Source organism: Chaetodon trifascialis, chromosome 21 (genome assembly GCF_039877785.1).
Source record: "Chaetodon trifascialis isolate fChaTrf1 chromosome 21, fChaTrf1.hap1, whole genome shotgun sequence".
In the NCBI taxonomy this organism is placed as follows: domain Eukaryota; kingdom Metazoa; phylum Chordata; class Actinopteri; order Chaetodontiformes; family Chaetodontidae; genus Chaetodon; species Chaetodon trifascialis.
Genome location: NC_092076.1, coordinates 21231828 through 21248387, shown reverse-complemented (window position 1 = coordinate 21248387; position 16560 = coordinate 21231828). Strand labels below are relative to the sequence as shown.

The window sequence follows — 16560 nt, the reverse complement described above, 5'->3', positions numbered from 1 at the left end:
TTTTGGTTACGATCTTGGTGATACTGGTTCCCTGTGTCTCTCCTCAGGGAGGTTATGCCGCTTACAGATATGCCCATCCAGCTGGTACTGCTGCATACAGTGACAGGTATGTTGGCTTCTTTTTGCCTTTTGAGGATCACTTCAAGGTACCTAGTTATGATTTCATTGTAAATTATTTTAAAGGATAAATGATTTTATTACGGGCTGCACGGTGGCGCAGCAGGTACTGTAGTGCGCGTGCCTCACAGCAAGAAGGTTGCCGGTTCGATTCTTGGGTCGGGCCTTTCTGTGTGAAGTTTGCATGTTCTTCCTGTGCAAGCATGGGTTCTCTCCGGGTACTCTGGCTTCCTCCCACAGACCAAAAACATGCTCATTAGGTTAATTGGTGACTCTAAATTGCCCTTAGGTGTGAGTGTGAGCGTGTCTGTATATGTTGCCCTGCGATCGACTGGGGACCGGTCCAGGGTGTACCCCGCCTCTCGCCCGTTGACAGCTGGGATAGGCTCCAGCCCCCACGCAACCCCGAAAGGAATAGGCGGTATAGAAAATGGATGGATGGATGATTTTATTACATTCGATGTTTCATAAAATACATTGTGCACTTTGTGTGTCTCTCCTACTTTACATAAAACCTTCCCAGAAATGTGTTCAGACATGGATGGTGGCTCAATTAAAAAAAAGTTCCTTCTCAAGTCATTAAAAGAAGTCGAAGTCAACACTGAATGCAATGATGTCATGTAAATCACTCATGGAACAAGAGAAACTGAACTTTCTCACTAAGACATGAATAATAGCAGCATCATCATTGTATTGTTTTTTTATGTACAATATATAATTTGCCCTAATGGAAGCACATAGGCAATAAATAATAGAGGGAAAAGTGATACTGACCTATTTAAAAAAAAGTAATTGATACCTGCAGTCAAAATTTAACTACAGAAGCAGAAAGCGAGGTGAAATATATGCAATAATTACACAATAAAAGCTACAAAATAATAAATTGTAGATACAGTAAAATAATATCCAAATAATGGTAAGGCAATAAATACGTTCCTTTTTAATTATGGTTTCTATTTCAACATGACTTGTACAGTGGAGACTATGGTAAATTTGTTTTTTTTCCATTGTGACGTTTTGGTGAAGACAGGGAAAGTAGTCAAAAAGGCCTATAGAAAATAGCTGAATACCTGATTGAAAAAAAAAGGTATCTCACCAAAATGTAGCATTTCTAACTTATTGAGCTAATCAACAGTGTGCTTAATTGATATGTAACTATAATCACCATGTATTACACTTTTAGTGTACACTGGTTTGTTTTAGACCTAGAATGGAAATATGGTTGTTAAAAAAATGTTTCTCCCATCAAGATATAATTCATGGAAAGCAAAGTAATTAATTCATTGTTGAAAATGTTTCTATTGCTCTTTGCTACTTCTTACTTTATTCTTAAGTTAGTGCTTTTGTCCATGATGGGATCCCATAGAAATTATGACTCCAATTTTTCCAGTCATCTGATTGGTCAGTAGTCTCTCCACAGGTCCACAGCACAGGTTACCATAGTGATATACTGGTTAAATATCTGACATTTGGTTTACAATGTGTAAGCATTGTGATGCCAAAAAACTTGAGTTAAGCCCAAACACATCTGGTTAGACCACTAAACTTATCATACTGTATTAAGTAACAGCAATAATGAACTAAGGATAATTTGGCGACACTATTTAAGGGGTGTGCATAGGTCTGACATGACATCTGTCATGAACATGAAGGAATCTTTATGAACGTTTATGACTGCTGTCATTGTGTCACTCGGCCAATTAACTACTAACACTTAATGACAATAGTCATAAACATTCATAAAGACCGATTCATGACAACTGACATGTCATGCTTGTGATGGTGTCACGTCAATCTCTGGAACCTCTGATTCCTGAGCCTGTGGAGCCTTGTACCTTCGCTTCCTCCTGCCTCTGCCAAGAATCACTGCTCTCCCCCTTGTGCAGCTGTCCTCAGTCCTCTAAGAGCCTGCAGCCAGCCTGAGTCCTCTTGATCAAAAGTGAAGAAGTAGGAAAATCTGTGTTTGTGTGTGTGTGTGTGTGTGTGTGTGTGTGTGTGTGTGTGTGTGTGTGTGTGTGTGTGTGTGTGTGTGTATGTTTCTGTATGTGTGTGTGTACGTGTGAGTGTTTTGCACCTCTGCTGCTGCTACTACTGCCTAGGTGTGTGTGTGTGTGTGTGTGTGTGTGTGTGTGTGTGTGTGTGCGCGCGCGCGTGTGTGTGTGTGCGTCTGTGTATGTGAAGGTGCTTGGGGAGCTAATCTTAGGGAGATTGAGCATGTCAGGCCTGATAAGAAACAGCCACTGCATGAGGCTGTAAGCCTCAGATAATGTAAGATTTATCAGAGGCAAGGAGCAAGCGGTGTCCTCGGGGGAATTATGAACAGAGCAGAGGAGAAGAGCGAAGTAGATGAAGGGGCTCGTCTCTCTCTACAGGACTTTCATTCCCTTTCTTTGTCTCTCACACATTCCCTATTTCTCACTGTCACTATTATTTGTTCTCCCTCCATGGACGATACATATATCCCACTTCACTGTGTCCCCGTTTAATCTTCAACCAAATTAGTTTGTTGTGAAGGACTCCTTAAGGTCATCTGATCTAAGGGGAAACACAAGCAGTGTGGTTGAGTTGATAGGGATGGGGAAATACAAGGGGGTGAAGGAGTTTTTTTTCTTGTGATATAAGAGAGGTCTTGTACAGTGGATGGGCAGAGGACTGAGAGACTCCACCTCTATTCTGTCTCCCTTGAGTGCCAGCACACACATGCCATTTATATGACAAAAGGTCAGAGGAAGCAATCAGGACTGACCATTAAATTCACATCCATCATTTATCACTAGCACTTTAAATACTCCTCTCCACACTCACTGGATTTGGCTTCTCAGGATCTGCTCTCGGCTGGTTTGAGTCCTACCTCTCAGGGAGATCCTTTGTGTCTAAATCCCACTGCTTGTCCACAGGGGTACCTCAAGGGTTGGTGCTTGGACCCCGTCTCTTTTCAATATACACCATTGCACTTGGTGCAGTCATCTGCTCACATGGCTTCTCCTACCATTCAGATGCTGACGATACCCAGCTCCTCCTACCGATACCCAGCAACACAACTCTACTACAAGTGCTGGTACTATCACGCCTCGACTATTATAGTTCCTTACTGGCAGGGCTCCCAGCATGCTCATTAAAACCTTTGCAGATGATCCAGAATGCCCAAACGAGCGTTTGTTCTCTCCCATCTAGAACCTTGCTTGTGATGTATGAAAATCTCATATGTACGTTGCTTTGGATAAAAGCGCCTGCCAAATGACAAATTGTCATTGTAATTGAAAAGGCACTAGCACAGAAACAACCCTTTAACACCCACATTCTTTGTTATACTATATTTGTAGGGTTTCAGTTTTGTACTCTGCTGTGTATTGTACTGTGTATTGTGTATTGTGGATCATTTTTACAAAATGGACATTCATTTTGAAATAAACACAATGAAACAAAAGCTGATAGTATAACCTATCGATACATGTATTACATGTTTGCATTCATGTAGGTTTTCATTATATTGTCAGTCCATGAAAGTTCTATACAGTTTTTGTGGTCCCGGGGATGGAACAGTCAAAAGCTTGTTTAGTAGACATGCCAAGAAAGAAAAACAGTTGCGCAAGTATGACAATGTTTAGCAGCTATCTGTTTTATGATATTGTCACTAACAATAACACTACACCTTGGGCTCTGGGAAACTGAAATTTATGGACTAAATTATAAATCATGTAAAACTTTGCATCATTTGATGTTGAACTCAGTTTTTACTTGACTGCTATTATTATTTACAGGTTGATGTCATGATCACTGCATGTGTTACTTAGTCACGTCACAGGCATGCCATATTTTGTGTTGACTCAGAATACCATCAAATAGCCTGTCAGTCGTATTGTTGTACTGTTCTAGGCTTTATCTACACCATGAAAAGTCATGCTCCATTAGCTACGAGCAGCACCTGTTCACACTGCAACCATGGAAACAGACATCACTGGATTATTGTTTATACTGAAGAAAACAGCTTTGTTTTATGAATTTTAAACAGCTTTAGGAGACATATTTGTATTTATTTTGGAACACATTTTATATACCATTTCACCATAAAGGGTGAGTCAGATTGGACTTAGATATACTTAGAAAAGTGCTTGATCATTGGTGAAAATAATTATTATTTGCAGCCCTAAACATTAACCTTGCTCCTTCCTTTTTCCCTCACTGCCATACTTTCCTTAGGTCTCCCTCTGTAACACATGGTCTAACACATATTATTGCCCTCTTATCTTTGCCCTCCAGACCTACAGTGGCTTCCCTTTACTTTTAGAGGAGAATAAACAAACACAACAGGAAGGTAGGACTATAAATAAAGTGGTCTTGTGTCATCAGGGAAAGAGGAATGGATGGGGTGGAAAGAGAAAAAAGATGAACATTGAGGGAGGGGATTAGTTCCAAGCCAGTGCCAGTGAAAAGACTAGAAATAAGTGTCAGGAGACATAGAGATTCAGGGGGAGATTGCAGCAAGGGGAGACATAGAGGAGAGGAGGAGAAAGGCAGTTGATGAAGAAGACAGGGAGGCATGGGACAGCATCAGAGAAATGTCCTACCTTTATTCTGTCATTCTTTCTTGTAACTTCCTACTGGCTGTCCCTTGATTTAATCTCTTTCTCCTAAAGATTTTTCCTCATTACAAACCTATAATTCCTTTTTTCCCCAATGCCTTCCTTTTTCTTTTTCCCTGCCCCAAAGGATGATATTTCTCCCTTTCTCCCTCTCCCTCTTCATGAATGATCTTATTTCTCCCTCCCTTCAGCCATCTACTACTCTTATCACTCTGCCAAAAAAAATAAATAAATAAATAAAAATCTTATCTTTTTCCTCTTTGGCTGACATTATTTTTATTACAATCCTTCCCCATTATCTGAAAGATAAAACACTCTTGCCTTTTTTCTCATAAATTGAAAGGGGTAAGGCTGCACGGTGGCGCAGCAGGTAGTGCGCGTGCCTCACAGCAAGAAGGTTGCCGATTCGATCCCCGGGTCAGGTGGGGCCTTTCTGTCTGAAGTTTGCATGATCTTCCTGTGCATGCGTGGGTTCTCTCCGGGTACTCCGGCTTCCTCCCACAGACCAAAAACATGCTCATTAGGTTAATTGATGACTCTAAATTGTCCGTAGGTGTGAGTGTGAATGTTTGTTTGTCCTTACATGTGGCCCTGCAATCGGCTGGCGACCGGTTCAGGGTGTACCCCGCCTCTCGCCCATCGTAGCTGGGATAGGCTCCAGGATGGATGGATGGATGAAAGGGGGTAAAACAAATTATTGCAATCACACACTCTCTCACCTTTACAATGGCCGATATCGATTGCATTTTCATCCTGTCCTAAGGCTGAGTGAGAGGGGGAAATGATGATAGATCTCTCCTCTGGACCACAGTTAAAATCAACGACCCAGTGCCTTATGTGTCTCATGCATACTCTCCCTTTTTAGTTATTGAATCTATTCAATCAAAACCAAAATTCAAAAGGGTTTATGTATGGTGGTTGGAGTTGGGAAAGGGGGAAACAATCAACAGTATTTCCCAACTCAGTAAATTTCCGTCTGATTTGCACTGGTTTATAGATAGATAGATAGATAGATAGATAGATAGATAGATAGATAGATAGATAGATAGATAGATAGATAGATAGATAGATAGATAGATATTATTCATTTAGAAGTTTCAAAGTGTCATTGTTATTCACATAACATATATAAACATTAATTAATAAACTTTAATGCAGATGTCATGTGCAAAGAAAAGACAAAACAACAAGGACGAAAAAAAACTTGCAAACTTGTTTGACTTGCACTGGTTTAAATCCATTTTAGTTTTGTGTCTGGAGAATAAGTCAGTATGTCATAATATGCTTCATAGCTGTGGAAAAAAATGTCCTCCAAAGCTGCAGAGCTGTCCTTGTTCGGACTTCCTAGCCAGTGGTAAATACACAATATCATATGTTCACACGATGGGAAATAGGGGGAAAAAGAAGAACTCTAAATTTGAGATACCAATAAGCTTGTTGAGATAAAATAGCATTAAAACAAATTTTGTTTGGGATGTATTCACTCCAATCAGAACCGTAACTTGAACTATGTTACCATATTAAATTAGTTTTGGATACATATTCCTTCACACAAAGCTGGATCTAGTTTAACAACCATTATAATTTCATTAGATGTTAGGCTTTCATAGTGCATATTTATTTATATTTAATTAAATTACCACAGACTAACACAAAAAAACCTGGGGCAGGTAGCACACCAGCATAGAAATATCTCGATATCTGGGTCTGTGAGCAAATGTGTAGTTTGCTGTTTGCAGCAGTGTGCACCTGAGGGATACTTAAATGGAACAAGATATAAAGATAGTGGGGGGGGTAGTGGGGAGTCAATATAAGCCCACAGTTCAAATTTTCCCCAGGGATGCAAACTATTGCTTAATTAGTATTGCTGTCAAGGCACACAAAATCCTAGTCAAACACTGTGCACAAGCCCCTGTTTGTCTTTTGAAGTCTTGGGGAAGCTACTGTAAGACTTTAAGTTTTTTATTACTCCATTTTATCTATTTTTGTAGTAAACACTGTTTATGCCTGTTTTCTCCTCTATAGTTATGGCAGAGTCTATGCAACAGCAGACCCATATCACCATACGATTGGTCCTGCAGCCACATACAGTGTGGGCACTATGGTGAGTCTGTTCCCTGTTTCTTAGCTGCTGAATATTGTATCAGACTGTATGAGGTATCATGATGTACTGGGTCACCTGGACACGGATATTTAACTTTATGGGAAACCCATTTTATACCATCAAGGTCTGCTGAACAATTCATATGAACTGCTGAACTAAATGAACCACTAACCATAAATTAATAACTCAAATCAAATGATTTGCTGATCTTCAACAAAAGAGCCTATTTTTACCTTTCAACTTGTTGTTCCTGAGTTGTGTTTCCCTCTGGGAGATCCATTTTAATGTTTAATGTGAATCTTCAGTAAATGAAAAAGGGACATTGCTGTATTCTCAAACTCCCCATTCAATTTCATTGACCTGAAGTGACTTGCTTGAAATCCAATCAAGACTGAGAATTCCTCCCCGCAGGAAACAGTCTTTTGGGGGAGATAGTTGAATGGTTAATGCTTGTTTTTAGCTAGCTTTGCAGCTAACATCAAAGATGAAAAAAATCTTTCTAAAGAAAGAAAGAGCACCCCAGAGCATGGAGGAGGAAGAGAAAGTGTAACTTGTTTCCTTTTGTAGATTTGGGTAGCGACTTCCTCCAAAGATTAATGACCATCTACTACATACATCAACATGGAAGATTAAAGTTGAAAAAAAGAAAGATAGTCTACAAAACAAGGAAAAGTAGGGGAAGGAGAGAAAACTTTAATTTCTTGGCAGCAAACCAGCTACACCTGGAGCTGCTGCTTGGTGTAGCATTTTGGACTCCTGACAGATGAGAGTTGATGCTGAGTGTTGACATGCTTGTAGTGATGGAAATCAAAAGCCCTACCACTTCCCCCAAGTGTACCCCTAACACCTACCTTCCTCCCTTAGTGCAGCTGCTAGCTAAAAGCCTTCATTAATTATGACCATCCATTTTTTCCTCTTCATTTATTAATTAAAACAGTGGCCAATGTTTTCCTCCTTATTCTACATTTTCTTTATCACATTTTCATTATCACATTGGCCAAAAACTCAAAGTAGTGCAGAAATGCTATAGTCTTCTGTCAAACATAGCTGGGACTATAAATCTCATTTAGTTCGTTATGTGTCTCTCACTGACTGTTTTCAGAATCTAAGTTAAAATCATTCTCATGTACAACATACGTACAGAAATCACACACACACACACACACACACACACACACACACACACACACACACACACACACACACGCGCGCGCGCAATCACAATCTGTCAGTTCAGAAAATTAGAATTAAAACTACTTTGTGCACAAAATCACTCTAACTTAAACAAGAGGCAAGTGGAAAAAAGGAGGAATGTTTCTTTGGAGGAAAGAGAAGAGTTAACTTTAATATTTATGTGACAAGCAAAGATTCTACTTTGAATACTGATTGGAGATTTTTCATCTTTGATGTTGCAGGCTAGCCTTTACAGAGCTGCAGTCGCTTCACTCCCTACTAGAAAAGAGGGAGACCATTTCTTTCCCTGCAAAACATACCTACAAAAACCCAACAAATGAAATCATTGAATCTCCATCTTCACCCCTTTGATGGAAAACTAAAAACAAAATAACTCGAGGCACGAATGTAGCGAATGTGACCCTGAAACCCAAGGAACATTCTCAAGTTGCTTCCCTATACAGAGTGTACACATTGTCATTTATTGATGCAATGTAACTATTTTGAAAAAAACACTTTTTGTTACTCTGTGTTGACTTGAATGTGCTTGTAATAACATGTCAATAGTGGAAAAAAGTGTCAAAAGAGTTGAAATAGTCTTCCTCCTAGTTCTTTCCTGTTTAAATTATTGGTCCGCAACTCTACTCCTTTGTGGTGGACTTTTGGTCAGGTTTAAAGTCTTGACTCCATCTAATTTCTGTGACTTTATTGTTTCAATTAGTTATTTCTCCATATGCATTAAGATCACTAATGTTCAGCAATTCTAGTTAGAGCAACAAATTTCATATTAGGTCTACTAAGTACATGATACAGTCATTCCACCTCTTAAGAGAACTCAATTCCAAGTGAGCCAATAACTGGAGCTGAGTTTCAGACTGACTTAATGGGACAAAATGGCTTGAAGAAAGTGATGCATTGTGGAAACCAAAAAGTGAGAGGATGTATTTCTGAATCTGATTCCAAGAGGAAGTTATGTATAGCAGGGTCTGGAACAAAAGCTATGGTAGCCATTGCAAAAAGTGCACCAGTGTGTTAGACTCCATTGATTGTTGGCATCGTACCATTTCCAGGAGGTATCCAATGACTGCTGAATAGCTAAATGACACTATTTCCACACAACCTGTTTCTGTTTCATGTATCCTTGTGCCCTGCACATACTGAGCAATAATCCCACACTTACCATATATGCATGTGGGGGAATACTGATAAATATCTTTGTCTTCCTAGTGAACAGATGGGAGAATGTGATCTTCTTCAGTTTAGTTAAATTCACATCTTAATGTCACGCACATGTCAAAATTGCATTAATCACATTATGGCCACTAGCTGGCAGAAAAACATCAAAACACATATCACAGGCTAACATGTTAGCCATAACAATTTTATGTTTTCACATCCAGCAGACACAGAGAACCACATTACCTTTCATTTGAAGTCACATTTGTGTAAAGATGATAAATAAGTCCAATAGTCACTCTCCTATCAGCTTTGGTTTGGTTTACACTTGCCTGATGATCAGAAAATTTCACCCTATATTACCTGATAACACTTCTAAAAGTTCTCACCAAGCAATAGTGAATGACATAACTTTTAATTCTGTAGACATCATTTTCAGTGAACGTTGCAGCTGTGACATGAATGGTTAAAGTTTTTTCACACTTATTTTTTGTTAGTTCTGTAAATCAACTACAACAACTTGCACACCAATATCTTTTTCATCCACACTTTTCTGTCACTGTTTATTAATGTGTGTAACTATTTAGGAAGTAGATGTCCCCATTCTGAATCTTGTCTACAAAGCTCTGATTGGGCAATTGATATGTCAGAAAACAGCTGTCAATTACTATACTTTTTCACTGGGCATACAGTGAAATAGTATGTTCTCTGCTGAGCGAACTAGCTGGGACTGCTCCCTACTAAAACACTCTGATTATTTCACAAGGTTTTACTAGTACAGCTCCCTAAACATCAGTTGAGTGTCATGTTGTCAGCTGAAACAAGGTGCATCATTTCCGAGGATAACACTCATGTAGTTTTACAAACCTACTCATGTTGGAAAATATATAACTGTCAACTGAATTATGTTGGATTTAAAGGCACACCTCCTTTTCTTTGTGCGGCAGGCCCCATTTCCTCACCTTCCCATTTCTGCACACTCTGCAGCTCTAGAGCTAAAAGCAAGCAAAGCTTCTGAACCAGACCAGACCCTTACACCACTTTTCTTCTACTTACCTGTCCAGTATTATCAGCACTCAAGCTGACAGCACAATCAATAAATAAGCATGTTGATAGCCCTATCACATATACACGTTGTTGTCCCACGTATGTTGACCAGCTCATCAAATACCTCTGAAAACTAAAGCTGACATGTTTACTAAAATACATGATTTAAATATGAGAGTTGAACAGATAAATGATGTGCAACCAGGTATTGGTCGCTCAGTGTCATTCATATTGAACGTGAGCAGCTGTTTGCCTCTTCAGAATCAGAATCAGAAAAAGCTTTATTGCCAAGTGCGATTTTACACATACATCTACTAAAAAATAAGCTATTAAAAAGTAAAAAATATAACAGTATAAATATATATATACAGTACACAAGTCTGTTTTTGTTTTGTTTTTTTCCAGAAGCACAGTCTGTTTTTAAACACAGTCTGTTTTTTCAGAAAGAAGGAAGTCCAAGCTTCACTATTTACTGTCAAATGGCAAAACCGTGAAAAAATAAAATAAAATAAAAGATACTAAGATACTGTCTCAGAGCAACCTCAATCCAGCCTACTTGTGTAAGTTATTAGGCCTCTAAGTTTATTTCATATGTAAGTAATTTTAACACATTTCCTTGATTGTTATTGTTAGCATCAGGAGGGATCTAATGGGTTTTATGGGGTAGTTTTTTTTAGTGTTTAATACAGATTGGTTGAAATATAAACAGGTGGAGATCCAGGGAGGAAACGCTAGAGTAACTTTCAAAAACCACCACAGACCATCTTAATGGATGTCAAGTAAAAGAGGGAAATATAGGATCCTCATTGGAAACACAAGCTCTCTCATCTGCATCAAGTTAATTAGTTTTCAGTAAGATGAGCTGTCAGCACAAAAAAGAACAGTGAAGACAGTGCATGGACAGATGTTTAGATCAGTCAGTCATTCAACAACAACAGATAACCATTATTTCGTTATTAGTTATTATTTCGTTATCAGTACTCTGGATGGGTACTGGGTCAGTTGATACACAACCTGGATAGAGGGAAAGTTTGGTTTGGTTAGATTTCACATTTACTTTTTAATTGAAGTGATGTATTTCAGTTTTTCAGTGTAATTCAGTTTTTCAGTATTCAGGCATTAAAAAAAATGAAACCACAGACCCAAAAAGGTTTTGAGGCCCAGTCTTCAAAGTTCATGGAAAACCAATGTGAAAAGAATAAGAAATGGTTTATAGACTTGACACAAACCAAAAAAGTTCAGCTGTGACCAACTAAAATCAAATATGTGACCAACCACGACAAAAATAGCAACAAGTCTCCCGGGAGGCATTTTGAGTTATTTACAGATTCTGAAAGTGTAGTTTATAAGCTTTCCAATGATGTCTAACACAAGAAAGCAGAAAATATTTGAGGAAGATGTGGCCATTTGAATGTAGGCACTCCTCAAACTAGTTTTTTGAGAAATTGAGTCTGAAAGATTCTCACCTACCAGGACAGCCAGGTAACACAGTGCTGCTCATTGCATCTCATTTATATATATCACTACTACTACTCTTCGTCGTATTTTTCATCGTCTTCATCTTCAGCTAAGGTCAACTGTAAATTAGGGATGTTCTCCAGTGAAATGCAGTCGTCCTCTTGTCAATTTCTTCAGTTTCATTTTCTCGTTGGGGTTCAGAATCAGAAGTGAGATTGCCGTCAGCGTAACCAGAAGCTACATAAGTAGCCATGTGGTTCCCTTTTAACGTGCAGCTGATTGGCCGAAAAAAGAACAGAAGCACGTGAATAGCCATGAATAGCCAAAGAAAGCCAGTATGCTAATTTACTGTTGAATCGCCACACCCCTAACTAGGACCGAGAATTTCCTCTAAAACAGCCCAAATTCAAATACAAAGTTTACGGTTTTAAGGCCCCCAATACTGTTATTTGAAACATGGAGTGGCTTCTTCATTATTCCAACTTACATATTCTGCAAAAAGCAAAAATGAAAATCCCAAATTTTTTTCTTCTTTACAAAGGGCCGACTTATTGCTGGTTTTCACGTGGCGGGTCACATATCCATTTATCTAAGCATTTTCTGCAATCAGGAAATTACAGGGGCTGTATGTAGGAATCAAATGATGCACTACATAAATATTTAGCAAAACATATTATAATCACATGACACACAAAGGAAGTCAATATACTTTGCTGCTTCGAAGCTGAAATCTGAAATGTCATTGCACTGGCCAGTAGCTTGCCACCTTTCAATATGAAAGTATTAATAAAACCAATTTAAAACAGCATCCCATTTCACAAATGCAGGTGACAGATTTATTTTTAGTGGTTAAATGTGTCAAAATAAATGCAAGAGGATTTTGCTAGAGATATTGGAGATGCTGAAGTCACAGTTTGCATGGTTCAAATTTAGAAAAGCAAACCCTAGCACCATTCAATACAAAGTTATGTTTACCTGAGTTACCATTAAATGATAAAATGACTATTAAAAAAAAATAACTGAACCTGTGCGAAATGGGAGCCCACTCATCAAAACTGCTCTATAGCACCACTAGTGGCAAGAAACTACGCAGTGAAGCTTCAATATTGGAGAAGCTACATCATCTAATAATGATGTATTATGTGTGTTGTAGGAGAATTAGTTTATTAAACCTTTGTATTTAATGTTTGCGCTCATTAATATAGAAAGAGTCACCAGTCTGCATGAGATCAGAAGGATTTTATTTATTCTTTTTTTTAATGCTTATTTAATAATAATTAATGAATTAATGGTAGATCAGTCTCATCATCTGAGTCTCATCAATTCAGTGATCAGTTTCCAACACAAAAGGACGCTATCCAACAATGACTTAAGTGAAAAATATTATTTATTTGGCACACTAATGAGAATGGATATGAATAATGAATGATATGGATTATATGATGTAATATTAAAAAAAACTGAATGAAGAAGCTATAGCAGGATAATAAAATGAATGAGGTTGGCAATAGTGAGACGTAGTTTGAAGAGAATGAGGACTCAAATGTAGTGTTAATTTCTTGAATTAATGACTAAGCGAGTCTAATGAGAATTGAGATTGTTATAGCCTACAACACCAACTCTTGTCAAATGCAGCATGGGGGATGCCTACTTCTGTGCCAGCAGTGCTCTGATGAAGGATTGTCCCAAACTGACTCAAATTGGCTCCAGGCTGTCGCTCATTGCTCCGATTTGCACTGCGGTCCAATGGGAAGAACCAGTCGAGTGGCGGTGTTCAGAGCTAATACTGGACAGAGATGTTTCAGGGGCTGGTCCTTCTGCATCGGTAACAGAAAAGGAGTGGCTCTTTCAGTGGCTATTTGACCCAGACAGATGGGTTGAGGCTGGCTGCAGAATTTTGGTCAAAACTTGTAGTTAATAGTTGACATTGTAGTTGAAAATACTTCTGATGGCCAGTTGAAAAATCTACAATAATATTATTACATGATTACCTTAACGGTTAAAGAAAAGAAGAGTTCAGCTTTAATTTTGAAAAAGTTATGCAGTTTAACATAGCAAGTAAAAGTAGACAAAAGATTACAATAATGCACCAATAGGCAGGAAAAAGGCAAACGACAAACAAGAACATGAAGTTACAAGAAGACTGAAAGAAGAACTTAAAGGGAACAAAGACAAAATGGAAAACTAAAAAAAAAATGTAAAGAGAAACTAAAGAAAGAGTAAAAAAGTGAAAGAGAAGAGAGCGTTTGCAGTGGACTGCGGGGAATATACCCTCCAGCGCTCCGGGGCGTGTATGTGATAAACGGGCCTTTGTTCACTTAATTGATTTACAGGTGAACGCTGTTATTTCATCCTAAAAGAAAACAAAAAAACATTAATTTACAATTTCATGCGATGGACTCATCTGCTTCTCACTATGGTCAACCATAGAGTTTAAATGACCAGTTTTCGGTCACATTTCAACATTGTTTACAGCATGTATCTTGGCACAAATATACATACATCAGACACATTTCACTGATTAACGGCAACATTCTTGAATACTAATGCTAACCTATATGATAACTAATAGTATAACTAACTAATAAAACAAAGAAACAATGAAAGGCAGATTATATTTGGTGAATTTAAGCACTACTAATTCTAACTGTCTCATGCCACGTATGTGAAACCTAACTGCCACTAGTCTCTAGATGGCAGTATGGTTCCATGGTAAAAACCTGGACAAAAATGCTTATTAGAATTAAGATCAGTTTTGTCATTTTACAAGGTAGAAACACAGGAAAAACATTGATACCATACAAATTATGAGTTTAGTGTTGTGGGAGCATCCAAGTTGAATCAAACATATCAGAAATCAGAAAGAATCAGAAAGCCTTTATTAGTCCCCCGGAGGGGAAATTTCATTTCAGTTACATCCCGTCCAAGAAACATGAAAAAAACAATGACACATAACATGGGGAGTACAGGAACAGGAGAACTGTGGGTCTGCACAATCCAGCGATCAGTACCCCGTTTACTTAGATAAGAAAAAGGAGAACAAGAGGGAGGAAGAGGCAAAAAAAGCAAATCCCAAACTAGACTCCTGTGTGTGTATGTATGTGTGTGTGTGTGTGTGTGTGTGTGTGTGTGTGTGTGTGTGTGTGTGTGTGTGTGTGTGTGTGTGTGTGTGTGTGTGTCGGGTGGGGGGGCAAAGTGTGGGATTAGGAAAAAAACACCTCAGCACACAAGCAACATAATAAGACATTACAACAAAACTCAAAGACTTGCACATGTGGGAGCGGGTGAGGGTTTCCGGGGGGTGGGAGGTTTCGCAGTACAGACACAGAGGGGGCATGCATGCAGCCACATTACGGTGCCTCGCAGACCCCCTCCGTGATATACTACAACAGGAAGGGAGGGGGAAGGGAGGCACGAAGGCGTTGAGTTTGAGGGGGGTGTGTGTGTTATATGTCTCTTCGTGTGTGTGTATGAGTAAGCCCATGTACATCATCTCTGCTCAGTCCCAACCCATTGTCTCTTCCGTCTGATGACTGATGACGAAGACACAGCCATAGCCATGGAGACGACCTCGGAGAGTTCTGATCCAGAAACAAAGTTCACGGGAGTAGAGGCTGTTTGGGGGAGGAGATAGGGCCAGAGCGTCCTGTCTGCATAACATCCAGGAGAGTCGAGAGATGCCGACCTTGAGAAGGCCGGTTATCTCGGGGAGCCAGGAGGGCTCACCTTGACCCAGTCTCTTTGTCGAGAAAATTTGGTCGATTGCATTGAGAGACCAGCTAATCAAATCCATGATTTTGGGTTTTCGGAGAGGATGACGAGAGAGGCTCCAATAGATCAGACACAGACAGCACAAGACAAGAGTAGCAGCAGCAGGGCAGATAAGGGCAGGGAGGGAGCAAGAGAAAAAGCGTCCGCCTTCGTTTAGAGCCAGAAGAGAAGCTGTTTGCTCCAGGAATGTCTAATTTTCAACTTGTCAGTGTCCAGCTCTTGAGACCTGTTAATCGTCAATCCTGTCGGTTTTAACGCCTTTATCTGGTGTGGTGCTGGAGGAAAGTATTAGTATCTCCATGAAAATGTTGAAAATGTCACTGAAATGTCTTTCCTCCCCAGCTCTCCTGAAGGAATGTGCAGGGGTTAGATGCAGGTCTCTTGTTCTCCTATAGTGTTATGTACTTAAGTCATCTGTTTACACGCAACAATGTGTGTGAGATTGGTGGGTAGCAGTAGCAGTAGTGTCGTATTTCAAACATTTCCTTTTTTGAAAGTTAGTAAGTTTTCATCTTAAACAACTAGTTGTGGTCAGAGGACCCCCATCATCATCATCATCATCATCATCATCATCATCATCATCATCATCATCATCATCCCCACTGGAAATTTAGGCTTGTTATACTATAACAAAACATTCACAGACTATGCTGTGCTAAAACCAACACAAGGAACACCTAATACACCCAAGAACACTGCTACCCACCAATCTCATTCCCTCTCCCAGTCACACATACACTCACACACAAACTCTCCCACCAGTAAATAGCATCTGTTCCTGCTGTGTGTGATGCAATCGTAAATAGGGGAGTCAGTAGTGCAGGAAGAAAGGGGCTGTGTGAAGTGAAGCAGCAACCGAAGCATTTTACCCCACAGATAAGAGATGAGAGTTCAGTCAATAAGCACTGATCTCATTTGAAGATATACCAGACTGATTTGACACACACACATGCACATGCACATGCACACACACACACACACACACACACACACACACACACACACGCACGCACACACACGGACAAACACAAACACATTCACAACAGTCTATTGCTGCCACTGTTGTGTCTGTCTCCAATCTTTTCTCTCGCTTTCTTGCCATTTCCAACATGGATGAAGCCATTTTTACAG

At 39.3% G+C, this 16560-nt stretch overlaps 1 protein-coding gene across 1 annotated transcript in view; it reads left to right on the top strand.

Annotated features, from left to right (window-relative positions):
* Nucleotides 1-16560, top strand: part of rbfox3a (RNA binding fox-1 homolog 3a) — a 340376-nt gene that overhangs the window by 313649 nt on the left and 10167 nt on the right. Inside the window, exons 10-11 of the mRNA XM_070990201.1 lie at nucleotides 48-106; nucleotides 6726-6804. Of these exons, the coding sequence (XP_070846302.1) occupies nucleotides 48-106; nucleotides 6726-6804 (138 nt within the window). The remainder of the gene's footprint in view (nucleotides 1-47; nucleotides 107-6725; nucleotides 6805-16560) is intronic.